At 49.1% G+C, this 23,723-nt stretch overlaps 1 protein-coding gene across 6 annotated transcripts in view; it reads right to left on the bottom strand.

Moving 5' to 3' along the window:
- PRKG1 (protein kinase cGMP-dependent 1) overlaps nt 1-23,723 on the bottom strand; it is a 266,544-nt gene that overhangs the window by 3,329 nt on the left and 239,492 nt on the right. For all 6 annotated transcript variants that reach the window (XM_027898759.1, XM_027898758.1, XM_027898760.1 and 3 more), the window contains 8 exons: nt 14,734-14,830; nt 5,737-5,876; nt 4,047-4,136; nt 3,129-3,270; nt 1,784-1,947; nt 943-1,065; nt 786-848; nt 60-126 (listed from right to left, as the gene is read on the bottom strand). In XM_027898759.1, the coding sequence (XP_027754560.1) occupies nt 60-126; nt 786-848; nt 943-1,065; nt 1,784-1,947; nt 3,129-3,270; nt 4,047-4,136; nt 5,737-5,876; nt 14,734-14,830 (886 nt within the window). The remainder of the gene's footprint in view (nt 1-59; nt 127-785; nt 849-942; nt 1,066-1,783; nt 1,948-3,128; nt 3,271-4,046; nt 4,137-5,736; nt 5,877-14,733; nt 14,831-23,723) is intronic.

The raw sequence follows: 23,723 nt of genomic DNA, 5'->3' as shown, positions 1-23,723 counted from the left end.
AAGCTCACAACATTCCTGAGGAAACTCAGTGGTCATGAAGGAGAAAATAAGGAACTTACACTTGGTATGATAGGAGGTGTCAGCGTCCCTTTCCGTAACCCTTCCCAGTTAAAGCCTTCGAACCATCTGAAGGGAGGGAAAAAAAACCAACAGTTACACCTTTGTAGCACAGAAAGAAATGACAATTGCTTAAACAGTGGGTTTCATCTCCCACACAGGTCACTCTCAGATCCTTTGGAAGTTTTCCTCTCATCTCTGTATGTGTTTTTGGGGACTGGAAAGGAAACGTGGGCAATGGTAGACCCAAGTTCCCAGTGCTCAGGGGAGAGCCCATCTTCACTGCAGATGTCCTGGAAGCTGCTCCTTCCCTGCAGTCTGAGAGCCAATAATGTCCTTCTCTCATGTGAAATTAGCTCCCAGCTTCACGTGCACTTCGTGCACAACCAGGGACATCCCACCCCTGCTTTGGGCACCTCAGCTTTGCTCACGGTGGGTGGATGAGCCCTGTCCACAAAAACATCCACCCAATCCGCTCCTGTTGCACTGGGGGTGGAGGAGAGAAGGTCCAGCATGGACAAATGAGGGAACCTGTTTTTGGAATGGGTCTCTACCTTGTGAGTATCCCATTGCAGCAGAGTGAAAACTCCTAAGACACTTTAATGACTCCCATCGGACCCAAAGGGATGAAGAATTTAAATTATGGATAGAAAGGGGTTTTTTTAGCAGGACATTGAAATGCCTGTTCCTGTGGGTTGGATCTGCTGGCTGGTGGAGAAGACACTCACTTGTGCTTTTGGATATCTTTCACGCCGTTTTTCAAGTTCCCTAATCTTTCTGATGGATTGTCCCTGCAAAAGGAATAACAAAGCAGTTATTTCCCTAATCCCGAACGACCGATTTCTTTGCAAACAACATCAAAGTGATTATATTTCATCCACTTACCTGCATAGTTTTTTAATTAAATTAGCAGCATTTTTGGCAATCTTCTTTGGAAATTCAATCATGTCTATCCCCCTTAATATGATGTTATAGGTCTTCATGGGGTCTGGGCCTGAGAAAGGGGGACTTTGGAGGGGAGAGGGAAACAAAGATTAAAAGCTTGTCTTTACCATAGCATTGAAAACTGATCAAACACATATACAGATGAGAAAAGGCAGATGACAGCTAGCCATGCCTTGCTTTCTACGGTCTCAACCCATTTCTCTGCATTTCAGGGGTGGAAGTGCCAAGGAGAAGAGTTTTCCAGAGCAACTCATGCTAAACCTGTTTTTTCCATGGCAGCCCAGGGAAGGAGGCTCTGACCAACACTCGCTGGCTTATCCTCTCTGTGATGCTGTGACGTGATTTAGGTGGGCACTAACTGGGCCTCCATCCAGCAGGGATTTGGGTCCAGCCCGAAGGACAAGCAGGACGAGGTGCTGGATCCTCTCCCAGGGTATGCTGGAAGTGAGCGATGGGGTAGGAGCTGAGGAAGCTCCAGGAAGCCACTGCTGCCCCCATCAGCGATAATATCCAAACCCAAACTGCAAATAAATGAGGGAAGGGCTGGACACAGGGACCCACATCCCCACAGTGCCCAGTCTACCTCCTCCTCTTCTCAGCTGAGAGCAAACCCTTTCCCTTTCCCCACCAGGCTCACTCAGGGCCCAAAATGAGCGATTTAGAGTGGAAAAGCAGACAGTGAGGTCCAGGCCAGCACATGCCAGCCCTGAACCCGCCCTGGCCTAATCAGGGTGACAACAGCACAAACAGTGGGATGTGTTCCCAGCCCCAATGGCCATACCTGCCAGTCAGGAGCTCATACATTAGGATTCCCAGTGACCAGTAGTCTGCTGAAATGTCATGACCTTTGTTCAGGATGATCTCGGGGGCCACGTACTCCGGGGTGCCACAGAAAGTCCATGTTTTCTTTCCAAATCCTATTTTCTTTGCAAAGCCAAAATCGACCTGGGGAAAGGGGCAGAGGGACGTCAGGGCAGGGCACCAGAGGGTTTTTGCTGGTTTGCCCTTGTAGTGGGAAAGGAAAGTTCTCACGAGGGAAGAAGAACAAACAGCAGCACTGAGGGTTTCTTGGGAGTTGTAATTTCCTGTCACTCACAGCTAAGGTTTGATTCATTTTGCTTTCACTTTTCCTTTAAATTCCCATCTGTAACCTGAGCAAGGAATAATTTTAAACTGCCACAGGGCAGGGTTAGATGGGATATTGGGAAGGAATTCCTGGCTGTGAGGGTGGGCAGGCCCTGGCACAGGGTGCCCAGAGGAGCTGTGGCTGCCCCTGGATCCCTGGGAGTGTCCCAGACCAGGCTGGAGGGGGCTTGGAGCACCCTGGGTTGGTGGGAGGTGTCCCTGCCCATAGCAGGGATGGCACTGGGTGATCTTTAAGGTCCCTTCCAACCCAAACCATCCCATGATCCCGTGATTCAGGCTCAGCACTGGCCATTTTGGCACCTGTTGCAAAGTTCTCTCCTGCCACAAAGAGTGAAGCACCACCAGTGTCCTCCCGGTCTGCTGGAGGCTCTTGGGATGTGCTGGTGGGCTCTCAAACCTCAGAATGCCACTGGCAGGCATGGAAAATGAGGTGCCAGTGGGAAGGGAAGCACTCTGGGGCCAGGGCAGAGCTCAGTTTGAACCGGTCTGAACTGGTTTGTTTTGCTGTAGGGCACCTCTGCCATCATCCTGTGGCTCAGGGAGGCCAAAATGTCTAAGGAGCTGCGGGCTGCTGATGGGGCCAGGAGAGATCCAGGTCTAGTTCCTCCTGGGGTGGGAGAAGGCCAGTCTTGCATCTAATCACCCTCAATCATCCCCCATCATCCAACACCTCGCTGTCCCCTGTCCCACACACACAACTATTTTCAACCCCTTCAGTAGCTCCGAAACAGCCGGGGGGGTTTCTCCCTGTGCTCTTTCCTAAACATTCCAGGAGCACAGACCTGAACTTCCAGCTGGAATCAGCACTTCCCAGCCCAATCCTGAGCCCTGCTGCAGGCTGGGAAAACACCCTCGTCCCACTCCCATCTCCGCACCTACTGGTGGCCACCCCCAGAGACAGGACCCTCTTGTGACCCGTGTCCCCTCGGCCCTGACACCTCCTGTGACTCGTTTTGGGCCACCCAAACTCAGGATCTCACCAGTTTGGCATAACCTCGATGATCCAGAATGAGGTTTTCTGGCTTGAGGTCCCTGTAAATGATCCCTTTGGAATGCAAATAGGCAAAAGCTTCCACCACACACGCCGTGTAAAACCTGGTCGTGGAATCCTCAAATGAACCCCTGTGCAGGGAATGAGAGAGGGCAAGGGGATAAAGCCATTGGATGGGAAGGGCAGCCCTCCCATATGGACTTAATTCTTTAGATTAAAATACACAGATGATAAAATACCTATCAATATGATAAAACATCTATAAAATATCTATACAGTTCAGTAGAATCACTCTAGTGCCTGGGAGATGCCTGTTGCTTGACTCACCTTTTATATATCAATTTATATATCAATTTATTTCATATCCATTAATGTAATAATAATTTGATTAGTATCCATTTTTGAAGTTAACATCTTTGCCCTCAAACCACCTTCACATCTTAAAATACATCGAGTTCTTTCTAGAATTAATTTCTATAATTTGCAACCGGTTTTCCAAGGAAAACCACGTCCTCTGCCTGCTGGGAGCTGGCTGAGTCTAAACTAGGTGGCAGCAGCAGCCCAGCTTAAATCCCGGAGAATTGGAGATGAAATTATCAGGATCTGACAAAAGGTGGTGGAAAATCCAACCCACCACCTCCTAACTTTGCTGCAGTCCTTGTTTCAGTGGTGCAGAGAAGGCTGCTGGGAAAAGGAACAACTACAGAAAGATTTGTTCTTTTGTAGGGGATTAAACAAGAATTTAACCTTTGCTTTCCCAGGCCAGCTTGGAGCAGCCTGGGCTGGTGGAAGGTGCCCTGCCCATGGGGGGGTGGAAGCGGATGGGCTTTTCAACCCAAAGCATCCTACAATCCCATGATATTAGAAAGCATTCCAATCTGTAGGATAACAGTTTCCTCCAACTCACCTGTCCCTGAGAATTGTCCAGAGCTCTCCCCCCAGACAGGCTTCCATCAGCATGTACAGGTACTTGCTGTCCTTGAACGTCCTGTAGAGCCTGGCGGTGCCAAAGCAGAAAATCCCAAATTAACCCGGTGCCCAACGTTCCCACTTCCACACGCCCCGGGCAGCGCTGGCTTGGTGGTTGGATGGGGTGATCTCGGAGGTGTTTTCCAACCCAAACAATTGTGCTGCTCTAGGACTCATCCCAGGAAGCAGCACAAGGCTAAGGGGGTGTACAAATGTCACTGCTCCAGGGGGTGACACAAGAAAGGCGCTGCTTTTAAGGTAGTTAAAAGCCAGTTGACCAAAATACAACTTATCTTAATAAACACAGAATCACAGAATTAACTCTTTCAGCTCTTCCACAGCCCTCTCAGCACCAGCTAACGAGCCTGTCTCACCCCTCTCTCACCTGAGTTCCCCACTATTTCATCTACATGAAGGTTTACAGAAACCTTCAACAATCCAAAATGCAACTACACATTTTTAATTGCTTGGTAATTGAAATACTGCTGAAAGGCTTGCTCTAGCTAAGAAAGACTTGCTTTGCAGAAAATTTTCTGGGCAGATAAAAAAAAAATCAAATATTATTTATCAATCAACTGCAGTGGAAACCTAAAGGTTATACACGATAAAAGGGCATTATTTGGGCGGATCAGACAGCCTCCAGTTGTAAATGTATTAAATATAGTTCAGGGAGGGTTGTTCCTGTAAAGGGTGGGAATTACTGCAGGATGAGGAAGGAGAAGACCTGCAGCTGACACCTCCTTGTTTTCCTTGCCTGCTGAGAGGATGAGAAGTGGGAATGGAGGAGGATTTCGTTTACTAGCCATGAAGATCAGTGGCTCCCTTAGGAAACATTTGCAGGCTCAGGCTTTATTTAGGAGAGGGAATTTCTGGCAATGGTGGCAACTGCCCCTCTGCTTGGACACCTTCCCTTCCTTCCCCACCCAACACAGCTCAGGCTTCCGAAAATCTATCCAGAGGCTGAAATAGCCCCAGGGTCTGTTTGGCTCCAGCCTAGGGAACGGGGGCATGTTTGGGAATCCAACACCAGAGCCCACAGGGTGTCACCCTGCAGTTGTCACCCATGAATCAGAGCTGAAGCCATGGGCTCTGGGGGAATCCCAGGGATCAGCCCGGCAAGGGAACACCCCCTCAGTGACGATGGGTACCTCGTGCTTCCCTCTGCATTTCCCCAGGGGTTTGTCTGTCCCTCCAGAGCAGTTCTGGGGAGTGGTTTGATCTCCTCCAGCAAAAGGCAAGTGTTTGAGGCATCTCTGAGGGTGGGATGAAGCACCCTTAGCTTAGGTGCCCTTTCGGATGGGCCCAGCTGCGTGACCTGAGCTCCTCACCCCCCACTGCTCTTACCCTGACCTCTCCTTCCTGCTGACACACACTCACCGTCCTTGGAGAGCCAGGGAACATCACTGCTGGGGTGAAAACAACCACAAATGCCTGGTACCTGATTTTATTCCCTGAAGAACCACACTTGCTTAGGGCTGGGACAGGGATTCTCCCCTGGAGGGTGGGCAGGCCCTGGCACAGGGTGCCCAGAGAAGCTGTGGCTGCCCCTGGATCCCTGGGAGTGTCCGAGGCCAGGCTGGACGGGGCTTGGAGCAGCGTGGGATAGGCAGGGAAGGCTGGGGTGGTACCTGACGATGAAGTCGGAGTGGGCGCTCTGCATGATCTGCTTCTCGGAGCGGATGTGCTCCTGCTGCCGCGTGTCCACGATGTGCCGCTTCTTCAGGATCTTCATGGCGAACGTCTTGGACTCTTCGCTCTTCAGCTGCACCTTGGGGGGAACAGCAGGCTCAGAAACAGGGCTCACAGGAGCGTGTGGGGACCTCCCCCCATGCCAGCACCCAACCCGCCGCTCTCGCCCCTCAGCCATCAGCTCTGCGTTGGACCAACCTGCTTTCTAAATCAGGCTGACTGCTAGACTGAGAGGCCATTCCTAAAATGCCACATTTTTAGGGACAAGCCAACTGTTGGTCAGGAGACGTTGCCAGTTACCACGCAGGAATGGCAGTCCTTGCATGTTTGCAGAGGAGGAGAAGACCTGGCTTTTCAGCAGCGCTGCCTGGGCACGAATTTACTTTTAACCTTAAGCCTCCCCAGCCTATTTTTAGGTTGCCTGCCCTGACAAGGTTGGCAGGAGTTGTTTGCTTGTTTGCTGGTGTAGCCCTGGTAACTCCTGCACCCTGAGCTCTCCCAGAGCCAGCTGGATGGTGGCCGCCTGTCCCATCGAGGCCAGCCCTCCAGAGGAGAAAGGAACCTCAGCGCTGACCTACCAGGCCTCCTGGTCTGCTGAATTCCCCCCACAGCCCCCCACAACAACATTGCCAGTTAGATGCTTTTCCCCTCTTATAGCAAGAGGTGCCATCTGGCAACTTCTGTTTCGGTTTCCCTGTCGGAATTTGGCTTCTGATTTGGACGTGAAACATAAAAAAACCCAACCCACTCTGAACTTTTGAAACACAAATTCCTATTTTCCTGATGTTAATCAGTGTAAAAATAAACACCAAAACCTGGTGGAGGCTCAGATGAATAAATTCCAAACTTAGAGAATAAAGGGTGCTACGAATAAACCCCAGTGTGTTCCCTTCAGTGTTGAATCCCATGGATTCTGACTTCCTAATTTTTGTGAAAAGGGCTATTTCTTTCATTCCATTACCATTTTTTTTTTTTTTCAGGGATGGAGAAATGGGATGGAATTATTTCTGGGGAAATAACCTGCGTTCCTAGACAGCTTCAAAGTAAGTCCAGGGAAGGAAATTTCCACGAGGAAGTAGCAGGCAGTGGTTTTATTTGGTGTTTGATGATGTTAGCACTGCCACAAATGTTTAAATATAGAAGAACCAGGCAGCTGCAATTCGCTAATGCAAGACTTTGACCTAATGCCACTGGAGAATTTAGATCCATTTTCCATTCCCGCTCCCTCAGAAGGCAGAGGGTTTGATGGAATTTGAGACTGTGGGGGGATTAATTTGCATTAAACTTGTCAAGGCACCAAAACAAGCTGGCCAGGTACAGAATCTAAGGCTCAAATTTAGGATTGTCCACCTGGAAAAGGAGCCCTGTAGTCTCCTCCTTCTCCAGCACTCCTGAGTCCTCTCCCTGCTTTGGTGTTTCTGCCAAATGAGGCGACTGTGGGGACTGTTTTTATGATGCAAAGGTGGGGAACTCCAGGTCATTTCTGTTAAAGAATAGCTTACCATTAAAGAATAGCTTTTAATATTAAGCTTGGGTTAGTTAATACAAAATACACCCTCCATGTCTAATCCCAGTATCATTTTAGAAGTAGAAAAAAAGAATTATCTAGGAGTCATCTGGACTTTTGATTTTTAAAACAATCCCCAAACAGGATTAACCTTGAGAAGATGAGAATGGGCTGGGAAGAACAGCCTCTCCTTCAGCTCTGAGGAGAAAACCAGCCCACGGAACCCCAGCATCCCCAGGACTTTGGGGCTCGGCTCAGGAGGGGGCACGCTGGGCAGGACGCTCAGCCCCCCAAAGAAACCCACCCCAACCCCCCAGCCCCTTCAGGAAATGGCAAAGAGTGCTGTTTTCCTTGGGAAAAGGAAAGGAGCCATCCTGGCTGCCAGCTCAGCTTTCCCTCCCTCGGAAGCAGGATCTGAGCACCGTGGATCTGCTGCAGCCCTGCTGGAGCCTGCCCTTCCCACGGCTCCTCTGCCGCAGCTGAGCCCTGGGGGATCCACCCAGGGCAACGCCACCGCTCCCACTCCTTTGCTTTTGCAACTTGGAACAACTTCTGGTCCCTTCCCTGCCCCTTTCCCCCCCCTCTCCTCACAGTGACCTTCCCCAGTCCTTGTCCTTTCACCAAACATCTCCAAAACGATCTCTCTCACCATTCCATCATTTCCAGCACAACAATCCCCTGGTAAAGCTGTACTTCAATCTGCTCCAGCTCTTGCCCTCTCTGTCAAAAATGACCCCCTGAAGGAGGGTACAAACCCTTTCTGATGTGAAACAGGAACGTATTTTCACTCCAAAACGCAAGAGAATCCGATAAGTAGGGAGTGCAGTTAAAGTCCAAACACCATCTTAAATGGGTGATGTCCAAAACCAGAGAAGGGGGTAAATTAATTAGATTGGGTCATTCTGCAGGATTCTGATGCAGGCAATGAACTGCACCCCAGTGAAAAAATAACAGCAGGAATCTCGCTTGTAACTAAACACGACAATTGTAGAAGGAAAATAGAATAAAAATAGTTTCTACTTTGCCCAAAGTTATAAAATTCATATAAAACTTATATTTTGTTTACATGATTATATTTTATATATTATGTTATGCATTATGTTATATAAATTTTATATCTAAAATAAAAATATTATATTTGTATCTATATCCACATATATATACAGTGGAAGGTGTCCCTGCCCATGGCAGGGGGTTGGAATGAGATCATCTCGAAGGTCCCATCCAACCCAAACCATTCCATGATTCTGTGATGAAGACAAGCGAAAAAGGAGAGATCCAACCTCTCTGCTTTTCCATGCCCTTGATCCATAGGATCAGAGGTGAATTCTCCCGGGCTGGAACCACTCCAAAAATCATTGCTTTGTTTTATGGCTATAAACTTCTGCACCTTCCAAAACACACAGAGGCCAAAATCCCTCAAGGCCTGATTTTTGTTTGTTTTTTAACAATTATAACTCATGTATAAATAAATACAGTTTTACACCTTGGTGATTTTTCAGACTTTCTGAGAAAATGGCTATTAAGCAGACAAAATCCAGGCCTCAACGGGAAAAAAAAAAAAAAAAGAAAAAAAGAACAAGAGCTCTACATGTTCCTTACCCTTCCTCTTTGCCTGCCCCTGTTTACTATAAATCAGGTATGTGTATTCCAGATGGTCAGCTCCGGTGACAGCACAACTGATACAATCCCAGCTGACCTGCAGGAACTGGAAATGTTAATAAAGATTTCCCAGAATGCAGAAAAATCCCCCCTAGAAGGACTGATTTTCCACAAAGAGGTGCCTGAGCCTTCCAGACTATTGACAAGGGATGGAGGGACAGGACAAGGGGGAATGGCTTCCCATGGACACAAGGCAGGATAGATGGGATGGTGGGAAGGAATCCTTCCCTGTTCCTGTGGGCAGGCCCTGGCACAGGGTGCCCAGAGAAGCTGTGGCTGCCCCTGGAAGTGTCCAAGGCCAGGTTGGAGCAGCCTGGGCTGGTGGAAGGTGTCCCTGCCCATGGCAGGGGTGGGGTGGGATGAGCTTTAAGGTCCCTTCCAACCCAAACCAGTCCAGGATTTTGTTTGAGTCTGGACACCCTGCTCACCACAGCCCTGCTGTCCAAGGGCTCCCAGCTCCGTGGGAACACACAGGGAGCAGAGGCTGTGCCTGCACAAACTACTCCATTTACTCTGGAGACGTAAAGCTTTTTCCTAAATACACTTTTAGGAGCTGGACACAAACTCTTCAGCTCGCTGGGCATGCCCAGGGTCCCTGATTTTTGCCCAGCTAGATCTATTCAGACCACCGTAAATAGCAGCAGCTGTTGCTGAGCGCAGCGCTCGCAAGCTGAGCTCTGCTGATCCCGACAGCTGAACTGCTGCACCAACAAAGAGGCACCTTCCCCACCCCCAGCCAGAGAGCACAGCAAGCTTTTCCCACTAAAATGTTTGTACCTTCTTCCTGGGTGAAAGAGAAACCCCCACAACAAGATTCTTTGCCTTACAGAACTTGCTTTCCTGCCAGTGTTTCTTGATTTTTAGGGAATGTCTTGCTCAGGTTGATGCTTCCTCCAAGCCCTCAGTGGTGCTCAGTGTCCCAGGCCAGGCTGGACGGGGCTTGGAGCAGCCTGGGCTGGTGGGAGGTGCCCCTGCCCATGGCAGGGGGTGGCACTGGATGGGCTTTGAGGTCCCTTCCAACTAAAACCATACTTTAATTCTATAATAAGATGGAAAGAAAAATCATGGAGTAAGAATTAAGCCTTTAAGATGTGCTCTAGGCTGAGGTTTTGAAGGATGAATCCAGAGTGAACTCCAAGTGGGCATCAGGGTGGAAAGTGACCTTATTTTCTTTGGAAAAGTCTGGATTCCACTGGTTGGGAAAGCACTAAATATTGTATCACAATGGAAGTGCTCTGGGACTCTACAGGAAAATAAATTGCAAAACTACACTCTAGAAATACACACAAAAACCCCCACAGTCCTTGGAAAATCTCAGCTGTTTAAAAATTTCTAATCAAATAATCAACTGTGCTAAACCCCTTTAACTCTACATTTTTATCCCTCTACTGAAAATTTATTCTCAGTGCTTGACAAGACACACAGCGAAGTTTTTTATAAGCAAAGGGCATTGGGAAAATATATTAAAATGTGTGTCTTCCTGTAAAGCCCAGAGGTAAATATTATCTTTCAAAAATGTCTACAGGCAGAAGGCTAAAAAGCAGTGAGGAATGTCAACGATTTCATGCATAAAATCATTCCCATAAAAAGCAAATAGTGGAAGAAGGGTTATATGGCTAAAATATGTGAGACTCAACGGAAAAACTCACTGCTGTGGTGTCTTGAAAATATCAAATGGACCCACACTCCATAGAAGGTCACAGTGATCCTGCTCTGCTCCCCACTTTGGCTTTCTCTGTAAAATAGCACCTCTTTTTATGGCTTATCCCTCCCTCCAACAGGAGCTGGAGCCTCGGGCTCAACAGCTCACATCCTGACCCGCCTCTGCCACTGTTTCACGGGCTGTGAACACATCTCAGCCTTCCAAACCTTGACAAGACCCTTCCCATTACCAGGCAGCCCCTGAGAACATTTCCATCGACAAAGGATGCGTTTCGTGTCAGCAGGAATTCAAACCCCAGGGACAATCACAGAACACCAGCTCTGCAGCGGTGCAGCCCCATCTGACTGTGGGGCTGAAATGAAGCACCCTGCATACCCTGAGGAAGGCAATCTGCTGCGAACACTGGGAAGGGATGGGGAAAAAAGGGACAAGTCATCCTAACCAGCGTTCTGCTGAGCTCAGGAGGAGCTCAGATGAATGTGGGATTTACTTAAATCCCTCTCTTAAATCCACTTCTTCCCCTTGATGGCACCCAAAAGGCCTCTTCTTACAAAAGGATGGAGGCCAAAGAATTCACAGAATCCCAGAATTATTTGGGTTGAAAAAGTCCTCCCAGCCCATGGATCCCCCCTTGGATGGGTGCCCGATGCCCCCCTTGTCCCCAGCCCAGAGCACTGAGTGCCACATCCACACTCCTGGGACACCTCCAGGGCTGGGCACTCCAAACCTCCCTGGGCAGCCCCTGCCAGTGCCTGACCACCCTTTCCAGTGAGAAATTCCTGCTGCTGTCCCCCCTGTCCCTCCCCTGGCACAGCTGGAGGTCAATCCTGACAACTAAAAATAAAAATCAGGAGATTCAAAAAGCGAAACTCGACCTTTCTAACAGAAAACTTTTTAATAGCTGGGACATGCAATTGGAAATTTCCACTAATAAATATCTGAATTCTGCATCTGTCAGGCCATAGGGAGACAATTGCATTGCTTTTTGTCATTGCCATCTAATTAATTCCCTAATGGCTTTGTTTAGGCTAGAGGCTGTAATAGATTTGATTGTGCTTCAAAATCTGTGGCCAAATTTCTCTTAAAACCCAAATAAAACTGAAAAGTGCTGTGGTGTCCATTTAAAAAGGGTCTTGTAAGGCCCCCATAAAATGTGGTTGAAACTTCACGTGTGTGGTTTTGTGTGTGCCTTTATTCTCTGCGTGTGTCTGTGTTTCTAGGTAGCCACAGCAGGGAGACAATCAATACTAGGAGTAAAACTTCCTGAGAACCTCCTTCCCCAAAGACTCCAACAAGAAATTAGGGAGAAGTGATCAGAAGCAGTTAGGAATGTCTGACCCTGCTGGGTGATGGGGTCTTCAAGCAGCCCCAGGATGCCCCAAGCCGTGTGTCACCCAGAGGACATGGACCTGACTGTTACCTGTGCTCAGCCACCACCTCCACAAACTGATTTCCAGGCAACAGTGACTCTAATCCCACGTGTTCAGGTACTCCCACCTTTGTTTCAGAGCTGTCAAAAATAATCCTGACATCAAACCAAAAGAACTGACCTGGGGCAGACAACTGGAAGCACAGGACTCAACTGAAAAGGAAATTAAGGAACAAAGACAAGAGCAATAAAGCCCAGGAGAGATGATTTACGAGGGCTGGGGACTCCTGACCCGCATCCCTGTCCTGTGCAAAGCAGGACATGAACAGGAGGGGACATTCCCTACTCCCACCTGTTACTGAGGCACCTGGATCCCAGCGCAGGAGATGCTCAACTGACACAGCAGAGAAGCTGAGCTGCAGAAAACAGTGGATGCATCCCAAAAAGTCCACTCCTGTTATTTTCAGCGCCCACTGTGGTCTCTCCAACCCTGGAAGGTTTATCCCCTCAAGAGAAGCCTGGACAGAAGTTGCTCACAAAGTGCAGTTGGGGATGAGGAAGAGCAACCCCAGCTCTCTCTTGAGTGGTACAGGGATGATCCCGGGGGAACTCACTCCACTATAAAAATCCTCCTCCTTGCAATGTACTTTACTCATTTGAACAATTTGACTCTTGGAAAGCCCAAAACTGTGAATGTTTTCCTGGGACATTCCTGCACTAACAGGCTCCTGTAACACACTCAGGCAATAAAAGAGTCAATTCCTCCGCTGTGTTTTACATTTCGTTCCATTTTTAGCCTGAAATAATAAACCCATATTTTTCATGGAGGAGGTGGAAGCAAAAGGTAGCAATTTTAGGCTCTGTTTTGACAAAAAGAATATTTTCTTGGTTTTACAACAACATTTCCCTCTGTGGTAAAGAAAAACAATAAAATCTGCAGTGTTGAGCTACACTTTTAACTATCTTTTATCCTTCTGTGTGCAATTCAGCATTAGCTAAAAATGAGCTGAACCAGCATTTTCCTGCTTAGGAGAGGGAAGAAGAAAATCCCTGTGAGGTGATGAAAATGCTTTTGCCATCAGTAGGTTCAGGGCTTCTTGGAGGCCTCTGAGATTTGGACATCACCCTCAGAATTAAATATTTCTACTTGACACGTTGAAGTGACAGTGAACAGCCACTGCTGCTCTTCCTCTCTCCTGGGCAAGTGTAGTGTTCGTCATCCCCCTAAAGCTGCCACACGAACCCTGGGAGCAGCCAGAGGCAGAGGACTGGCCCAGGGTGTGGTTTGAGGGGCTCATCCCCCGCCCCTCCTGAAGACAAGTCCATGCACCTTCCCAGGGACACCCTGGGCTTTTCAAACACCTTGGCAGCCTTTAAAAACAGAACAAACCTCACAAGCTCCTTCACAAGACTCAAACCAAGCCCTAACCCAGTCCTGACCCCTCACTACAGGTCACCTTGGGTGGAGAAGCCAGCAGTGGTGTTAATTGAGCAGACAAATCTCCTGAGCTTTGAGCTGCTGTCGATAGAGGATGAAGGGACTCCAAAAGAGCACAACCCAGATTAAACTCCTGCCCTAAAGCATCCTCAGCAGATGACTACAGAAGGAGCAGGGAAAGATCATCCTTCCCAGGCTCTGTGGGAGCTCTTGGGACTCTCTTCCAAAACAACTAGCTTATTAAAAGCAAACAAGTAACAAATGAAACCCCAAACCCCAGGAAGGGACCGACACTCTCCCAGACACTCTCTCCTCCACACCACCTTATGCACATCCAACCAGGAAAAGTCAGAAATCAATCCCAGGGCAGTTGGCTCTGAACATGGAATTACACTTTTTCTCACAAATAATCACCAAAACACCTCATTCTGCCCCATTTTCCAACTCCCAGCACTATGGGTTCATTTTTTCCCACAGGGCTATGGAGCGGGGCTTTCTCTGAAGTTCAGTGACAGCAACAGCAACTCCGTTCCTTTTCTGCCCCTAACTTGTAGGAGTTCCTGACATATTGTGCCAGTGCCCGGTGTCAGGAGCTCCTCTGTGATGTAAATGAACTCTCTCTTTCTATTCTAAGTTTTTGCACTGAGGGGGTGTCACAAACGGGCCCCACAGCGGCTGCTGCTGGGTCTCCTCTCTGCTTTAATAACGGGCTCGGAATCCAACAGGGCAAAAAGCAAGCTCAGACTTTGCCTTTTCTCTACAGTTCTGTGGCTTTCTGGGATGTTTAGCCATGGTGCAGGCACTGAATGTACGGCTTGCAGGAGAACTATCTCCAGACCTGGATTAGAAACTGCTTGGGAGCGACACGGTACCTCACTCTGGTTTTGGTCGAGTAACATTTTAGGTTGCTTTTTTAATCCTAGCGCTCAACAGCCACACAGGTTGTTTTTAAAAGGCCATAAATCAATGCCATAAACCACTTGGAGAGAGAATCACTGAACATTCTGAGCTGGAAGGGACCCACAAGGATAACTGAATCCAACTCCTGAGTGGCCCATACAGGGAGCAAACCCACAACCTTGGTGTTATCAGCACCAACCGAGTTAATCTCTCTCAGCCCACTACATAAATTCTTCTTGTTACTGCAAACCTTTCTTTCTACATTTTTACCTCTCAGGCAACATGATGTATCTTTCATCACCCGTTAGAAAACATACAATCCCATCATATAATGCCCTCAGGTGCAATTAAGAAAAATGAATGCTCACAGCACAGAACAGGGAGAGAGGTCACCTACCAGCTCCACTCGGCCAAAGCCTCCAACTCCCAGGGTGTCGATGATGTTGAAGTCGGCCAGTTTCAGGTTGGCAAAGAAGGCAGCTTCGGCTTCGTATCTGGAGTTTTTGAGGCGAAAAAAGGGAAATCTCTTAGAGGCGCAGACATGGGCACCGTGTGGCAGCACAGCCGCGCGGCACGGGACCTGCTGCGAGGCCATCTGCGCCCTCACGCTGCGCTCTCGCTCATGGCTTTGCCGGTCCCGCGTCCAGCCCCGCTCCGGCTTTCCAGGGGAGAAGAGCAAACCTCCCTAGGCATGGCTACAAAGCAAACGCCTGGCACTGCAATTCAGCTCCAGCCACCCGCAGGGCATTTTCTGGTGATCTTCTCCTGCGGGGTTTGGTTGGTTTGGTTTTTTTTTTGGTTTGGCTTTTTTTTTTTTTGGTGTCTTTGAGTATTTTTGGAAGATAAAAGTCTCTCATAGGAGTTTCTCTTATCCACAGGCCGGCAGTAGTTTCTATAAATGTTTATTGGAAGTGGCAAGATCATTAAGGTCCCTGGAGAGAAATCACAGCCAGGTTTTATGAAATCAGATCCGATAAGCTGTGGGCTGGTGTGCAAATGCCTGAAATGAATGACTTCAGTCACATATCAACATTCCTATAAGGGTATCTTCCTTCTTTTTCTCCTGTAAACTCACTTGGAGTAGCTGTCCCAACCCAGGTTCCAAAATCCAGATGCTCCCTCTCTTTAGCCTGTGTCCAACTGGCTCCCACAGGCGTCCACCAAGCCCCCGACCGGGGGCAGCATGCAAATCAAACACATGCAAGCCTGCCAAAATAAGCTTCCCATGACTACCCCCATGAACATGATTCCTCCAAAATAGCTCCTTGTTAAGGTTTGTGCTATTTTTAGCAAGGCTCGGAGGGGAAATGGATGAGCAGGATCCACCCACTCAATAAAATGTGACATTCAGCTGCCGCAGAGGCCCCGCGAGCGCCCGACCTTTGGCCGGCGGCAGCGCAGACTCGTATGGGAAAAGGGAGCTGGCTGATTATGGAGGGAGGCATGGAGGGGGTACAGGGCAGCTGGGTGCTTTGCACTCCTAATTTTAGCAATTAGCAGACTGTAATCACCTGTTTCACCTGGAGGCTTCCCTTGTGCAGGGTGCTGGTGACAAACCACCCCAGTGGGACCCGTGCACACACAGATCCACCTGCCCAGCTTTTGACCGTCCCCGTCCGTCACGGCCTGGCTCTGTGTCATTAACGGCTTGGAATTGATTTCCTGACTGATTCCCTTCAAACCACCTTCCTGAGTCTATTTAAAACTCCAGTGACGCTGGGGGACAGAGAGCAAAAACCCATCATTTTTCAAGCGAAAGGGGGAAAAATGGGTGTCAAGAAATGTGAAAGGTCACACCATCAAGCCCCAGATCTGATGCAGTAAAGCATCATTTTCTCTTTGGGGGGGTGGGAGGGTGTGGTGCTGCCAACAAATTACTTCAGCTCTGCTTTATTATTTATACTGTCACCAGATCCCCTGGGTGACCTTGTTCCTGATGCATCCGACTTGGGAAACCAATGAGCACAGAGCCTGCTCTGAACTTGGGATAACCTTGTTATTGATTGCTCTGTGCTCCTCACGAGGTGCATCTTAAACCAGCCACCAAAGCACCTCTGCTGAATCTACCACACGTTCAGACATCCCCTTCTAAACCACAGCAGCCACATCATCTTAGGGTGACAGAGCAAAGGGCTCTAATTTCCATGATAAAAAATTAGAGCACTGGTACGGACCAGTTAAACGCCCTTCATGATTTATAACTGAGATGAAGGTGAAATCCCAGCACAGAAAATTTCCCTTAACGGCCAAACTTCAGGTTAGGAGTCAAAAAATGGGTTGGCTTGGAAGGCACCTTGAAAGACCATCCAGTTCCACCCTTCCTGCCATGGGCAGGGACACAGTCCAGGCTGTGCAAGCTGAAAGCTTCTGGATTTTCACTGGAACATGTAAAAAGAAGTGTGCAGGTATTATTTTGCTTAGAAAATGTACCTGCAGCATTCTTGTGATTGCTTTTGGAAACCTCTGGGCTAATTCTCTGCTCAGGTGGCGTTTGTACACACAAGTAGGGGAAACAGATTGGATGCAGTTTTTCCAGAGGTGCCACAAGCATCCAACACCCAACAGAAATGTCCAAAGTATACAGTGAAACCAAAACACGTGCAAAATCAAGCAAACAAGCCCTTCTCGTGCCTCCTAACAACAGCCCCAGCTGAATTCTGTTTTATCCCCACCTACAAATGTCAACGTCCAGGTGAACACCAAATTCCTACAAACTTACAGCTGTAAATGCACTTCAGTCCTGCAAAGCTTGAGGATAAACCTCTCCAACAGAAAGATCAAAGTGCAAATACTCCCCTGCCATCTCCTAAATCAGAAGCTGGGGGCATGATCCTTATCCTGATATTTAGAACAGGAATTCACCTCCCGTCCTCCAACTTGCTTAAGCTGAGCGTGCTGCTCCCTGGAGCTCCCAAGGTTTTCCAGCTTGTGCTCCTCGCTCCACACATTTATAGGAAAAACATTGGTGATGTCATATTTTATCACCTCCAAAAGTAAAGAGACTCCTTCAGGGCACGGGGAGGGCAGAGCCAAGAAATACAGAAGTAGATTAAATGTTAATACTGGTGTGGCTGTCGAAAAGATTCAGTTCTGGACCAGGATAAAGACAGTGAGGAGGATGCTTGGGACAGTCACAGAACGGCTCAGGCTGGAAGGGACACAGTGGAGCACCTGCTCCCACCCCAGGGCACGTGGCACAGGATGGTGTCCAGACAGCTCTGGAATATCCCTGGAGTGGGAGAGCCCACACCCTCTCTGGGCAAGCTGTTCCAGGGCGGGGTCATGCCCAGCAAAGAAGTTCCAGCAGGGGAGGGATGGGGGTAGAGGCAGTTTGACTGGACCTGTGCAGGGAGAGGTGGGAATCACTCATCCTCTGTGGGAATGTGCCAGTCAGGGCATTTTTCCTCTGGGCATCACTTTGCAGACGCCACAGGCTCATCCCAGCCGGCACTTCCATCGGTTTTATTCCAAATCTGCAGCCTTGTGCTGCTGTTCCAAAACTTTCCAGAGGGGAAAGTGCTTTCCTGACCTGGGAAGACACCTTGGGCAAGCTCAGGGCAGGATCAGCATTCCCAGCATGGTCAGGGAGGTGCTGGAGCAATGCAGAGGAAAGGCTGGAATGTCCTGGGCTGGGATTCCTGGGGCTGTCTGCCTCTAGCTGAATTAGGGGGGAGAGAGGACCCTTCTCTGGACATTTTGGTCACTGTGCTGCCTCACAGGCACAAATGCCGGGAAAATCATAGCTGGAAGTGCACAAAAAGAAAAGATACTGGGGAAAAAAGGGAAAACCAAGGAAAAGATGGCTCTTTAATAAAGAGCTTTTAAAAATGAAGGCTGAGATGATTTCCCCAAGAGCCCGTGGGAGGCCAGGAATCTATTCCCAATGCACTCTTAAGGTGTTTTTTGCTTACTGATAGTGGGTCTTATTACCCACCCCGCACCAAAGTGGGGTTGGCAGAGCTGGAGCTGACAGGAGAGGTGGGACAACAGGAAGCAGCACAGGGAAAGAGGGATTCAGACCTAAAAGTTAAACAGGAGCATCCTGCAGAGCCTCCCAGGCTCTTCTCCAAGGTTTCCTGCAAATCTGAATGACAGGGGGACCTACTGAGACCTCCCTGGCTTTCTGCAGCTATCTTGCCCTAAGGGGTATCCCTGTGCTGCCATGGGAGAGCTGGGCCTTGGGAACACCACTTCTTCCTGTCCCTGCAAAGGAAACATTCCTCCTAAGGAGATGCCTTGCTCCAGCTCCTGGTGGGCAAGGAGAGGCATCACGCGGAAGAAACCAGAGTGACCAGGGGGCTCAGGAGTAAATGCCATCACCCACGTGTCCCACCCCTTTGGAATGCAGCACAGGAGCCACAGCCCAAGCGTTTGGGCAATGCCTGCCATGCACAGGGGGAGAGGAAATCATGTGGCTCCTTGCACTGCTGGAGCTTCCCAGCCATTTCAGTGAGCCACCACCTGCGAGGACAGGGATAACTCCGAGAGCTATCCCAAGCTTTTCCTCCCAGAACCACAAATAAAACAAAAATAAACGATTAAACAACCATCTTACCTAGGCAGCTAAAAGGGATAAATGAGAAGATGTGAGGAGCAAAGGCTTGCAATTATCCAACTGCTCAGCTTTACTAAAGTAGCTCACGATTCCCATCACATGAGCCAACTGTGTTGGGAAACATTAGACATCTGTTAGCAAACTGTCATCCTGAGAGCAAACTTGGCTCCTCTCCACCTGCACGCTGCCAGCCAGCCAGAAACTGCAACCAAATGGGAACCAACCCCCAGCTCCCTGACAGGGACAGCCTGGGTGCTAACCCCAGGATTTCAGAGCCCTCCCCAGGGACAGACACCTGCTGGTTTAGCAGCTGCTTGGTCAGTTGGACCCAGTGCTGCTGCTCATCACCCACGGCTGAGGCCGTGTCCTCCTGCACATGGAAACACTGCATCTCTGCAAAGACTGCAACAACCAGAACAACTTCACCTGGGGGCTGATGATCAGACCCAGCCTGGGAGGAGACTCATGTCAAAGGAGCCTGAGAGCCACAAACGGGGAGGGGGGACAAACACATCCCCAACCCCCTCACTTCCGTCCACTAAACAAGGGAGTCCATCTCCTTATGGTTCCTAAGATATAGCAAGATTCTTAAGGGATCACAGGAGCACAGAATCACAGACTGGTTTGGGTTTGAAAGGACCTTAAAGCCACCCCCTGCCACGGGCAGGGACACCTTCCACCAGCTTCAAGCCCCATCCAACCTGGCCTCGGACACTTCCAGGGATCCAGGGGAAGACACAACAAGCTTCTTTTTTTAATGCTGCTTCAGCTGGTGAGGCACTTAAAAAAAAATAAAAAATCAGTCTGTGTAAAGGAAAGTAAAAATTCCCCCAAATCTTCATTTTGTGACTGTTCTTCCTCTGCATCTGAACATACACATTTCAATCGTGATGAAATGACCCACCTGGCTCCAGTCCACCCGTGGTACCCATGGCCTGCCTGGCACCCTGAAGGCTTCCTGGATTGGATTCATGAGTCAAGAGAGAGGCAATTCTGAAGGGGAATGAAAGGTGGCGGGGACATGGATCGAGTTCATGTAACGAGGAGGCTTCGTTATCAGAAAGCGATGGAAGGAGGAGCAGATGCAGCAAATGGAGGCAGGGCTCCCATGCCTTCCCTTCCCACTGGCTCCAATGGCTCCAAAAAGCCCAGGATCACGAGTTCCCAAGTGATTTTGGGCAAGGGGAAATCTATGGATGGTCATATGGGCGAAAGCAGAATAAAAAGCACCTCGTGCTGTGCCCACACGAGGCCCTTACCTTCAGCTATGCCCTGTGTGAGGGGGCTCAGGAGATTTAGTCACACTCAGGCAACAGACAGAAGCAGGGACAGCCACTGTATTATACACAACCAGCAAGATCCAGAGCCTGGGAATGCCTGAAAGCAAATTCTGGAGAGGCATTGAGAGCAAACCCGTATTCCTTTCTGGTGTGCTGCCAGCCATCCTCTCAGAGCTCCCACCCCATGGGCAAACCCTTCTTAGCTGCCATTCCCTCCAGGCATCAATCCTGCGGGTCAGGGCATTCCGGGGGGCAGAGATCCCTCGGCAAAGCATTGCAGCAGGACAAAATGACCAAGGGGGTGAACCCAAACCCTGTTAACACACTCAGACTTCTCCAAGGGCCTGACCCTTCAAGGGGAGGAGCACTCTCAGATTCCCATGGAATTGTATGGGCTGAAAAGGGGATGCTCACCCCAAAATCACCCCCAGGCAGAGCAGGCAGTGAGAGCAGGGAGTAACTATCATCATCTCCTAAATCCCACCCCTCTGGATGGGAAAGGTCTCTGCCTTGTGTTTCTCCCTCACGAGGCACAAACACTCCTGTGACATTCCCAGGATCCCTTTCCACAACTGCTGTCATTTCAAACCAAAGACACAAGGAAAGGCCCAGCCCTTTGCCTGCTTTACTGTCAATCACACAACATCACAGAAAAGCTGAATTCACTTCAGGCTCTGTCACATTATTGCCATTTATTAGCAATAAACAGGATGTTCACAAACACAGGATCACAAAGTTATTCCAGGGCATCTCCACCGGCAGGGAAAGCAGGAGAACACGGATGGGACAGAGTGAGCTGTTGGACAAAAGTACCAGCACAGGATGACTGTGACACCTCCCGTGGCCTGAAGGACCCTGCCCTGAAAGGTGGGAACAGGGGAGCCATTCCCTAAACCCCAGTGGGGCTCTCTGCCCTTTCACACTCACTGATGGCACCTTGGTGTGCCCACAGATCACATCTGCCTGGTGTTGGCTATCCCAGTGCCAAGCCATTCCTGGAGGGACGGATGCCATGGTGTTACCCACCCCACTCCACTGGCTGGAAGGGTTACTGGCAGATGAGGATTTGCTGCCCTGTCCCAAGGAAGACCAAGAACAACTTCAAGTTCATCTTCCACTCTGGCACTTTTTCCGATTGCAAACATCACTGAAAGAGTGAAAGGTGTGTACTGATCTACCTCCACGGAGCTGCAGACAGATGGACACAGAAAACATGAGAACTAATAACCCAGCTTTTCCTGAGTTCAGGTCTCCTCCTTCCAGCCCATCCTTCTGAGGTCAGCAATGCAGTGGCTTTAACTCCTGATTTAGCTGCTACCACTTCCTTCTAGGTCATACACCTTCGACTGAAAATCCAAATCAAGAGCCACTTTATTTGGATTTTTGAAAGCAATGTGCTGGTGGTGACAATGGGATTGAAAGCTCCAGCTGCACAGACCACTGCACCGAAAAGAAAGGCTGCCTTTCTTTTCCAGTTCATGTTGTCAGGGCTGGGAATTTCTCTGGACCCCCCATCACTCCAGCTTGCAGTGTACTTGCCTTTCATGCCTTTCACATCAGGAGAAAATAGCATTACCTCCTGGTTTAGATTTTCTTACAGAAAGTGAACATTTGAGTGGCAGCTAAACCAGACATTAAAGCTATGGCATCTCTAACTTCCTCTGGGAGGGGAAGGAGATCTGAAATTAAAAACATAGAGTTAAAAAACTAACAGGTTAGTTTTTACCCCCCCCTCCCCCCCCTTAAAAGCACATCACTTTTCACCTACAGCTTGGCAACGTGGACATGATATTGTGCTGTTTGTCTAAGCTGTGCTCAGAGACTGAGCTGTGCTCATCCCAAGTTGGTCCAGGAGTTTAAGCAAATAGATTTGTTTGAATTACAGAAGACTTGCTGCTGCACGGAGACCAGTGTCACCCAGACATGGAACTGAACACGCTCAACTACAGCCAAAGCAGCTCAGAAAGTGCCTCCCATCATCCAGGCCCCTTCAGAGGTCTGAATCCTGGAGTGCTGGTGAAGTCCCAAACGTGCCAAGAGACTGCTGACAGATCATTAAACCACCTGTGCTTGCTGGGCTCAGTGCCTCCCACCCAGCACTGCAGTGAGGCCTTATCTGGGCACAGGATGGCAAAGGAGAAAAAGCCTTCAAATCCAAATTTCACCCCTTTTTTGGCCACCATGGCATCCTCTCCTCTCGTAGCACAGGGCTGTGTTGAAGATCCAGGGCTGCTCCCAAAACCCAGCCCTTTGCTCGAGCAGACACCAGGGCTTTGTGTCCCTGTGGGTGAGCTTGGACTGCACCCGTTACTGCCCACCCACACCACGCTGGGGTGCCAGGAACAAGCCCAGAGTCTGGGGGAAGAACCAAAGAAAGCGGGACAGGAAATGCCAGCTGATGGTAACACCACACAGACACAAAGCAGAGGGATTTCAGCAGAGCACAAGGTTCTCAGGAGGCTTTTTAGAGAATATGGTCCCTGGTTTTCACTGGAAGTCGATGGGAGGCCACTGTGGAAATGCTTATTTTTGTTTTGTAGATGCACATGTTTCTCCCTTGACTTCCAATGAAACAACCTGATGCTTCCAACAGGACTCTCTCAGGGTCCTACTTTGGCAAGTCCTGGAGTCAGCTCTGGCTAAAATAACATTTTTATAACAGTCCCAATGCTGGGAATGTCCTGAAACAGTTCAAACAAGACACCCCACAGAAGAGTCTGACTCCCAAACCCCAGCTCTGAATCCATTTTAATTAAAAGGGGCGGAGGGAGGACGTGCAGTGTTCCTTCCTCTGCTGGTGTTTCCTGTTCTGGGCAGTATTAAAAGACAGTGCTTAAGGAAGGGGGTTGTTTCTTCCCTTTCCCCTCCCTTTTTTCTTGTACCTCTGTTTAACTCTGCAAGTTTTTAGATGGAGTGCTGCCGTATCACATCACACCATACCCCTGCCCAGAGGGGAGGGATCCAACCCAAAAGAGTTGTTGGTACCACTTTAGGCTTAACCTGGGTGGGAAACTCCCTGGGGACTGGGCAAATAAAACATGAGGACATTTTCCCAGCTCCAAGACCATCAGCAACGGGCACAATCTGAAATTCCAGGCTCAACAAATCCTGGCTTCTCATGGCACCTCAAACACTGTGTTCAGACCTTGACACTCCACTGCATCCAATGGAAAACCACCCAAAAGATCACACAAAATGTCATCTATCAACAGCCTTCCCTCCTCCCCAAATTCATCACGTTCAAATCACACTTGTCTGTAAACAATTTCCCTGACAGTTCAACATTTTATTAGAAAATCCCCTCCCAGTTTGCCCTGGGCTTTGGCATCCCCACAATGCCAGCAGAATTCCTGGTTTACTCTCCCACCCTACAAATGCCCCAATATCATCACGTTTCACTGCCAGTTGGGATCTGTAGACAATAAAATCTATTTGGAAGACAAGGCATCAAGGGCTTTTCCTTTCATTTTTCCAATTGACTTCTGAGGCAATACCTACAGATCCCTGGTTTTTTTCCTTTGGAAAACACCAAGGAAACCCCAGGCTTCTGCA

The sequence above is a fragment of the Empidonax traillii genome, unplaced genomic scaffold (assembly GCF_003031625.1).
Source record: "Empidonax traillii isolate 1590-97213 ecotype Southwest subspecies unplaced genomic scaffold, ASM303162v1 scaffold620:size424980, whole genome shotgun sequence".
Lineage (NCBI taxonomy): Eukaryota > Metazoa > Chordata > Aves > Passeriformes > Tyrannidae > Empidonax > Empidonax traillii.
This window is presented reverse-complemented; position numbering and strand designations above follow the sequence as displayed.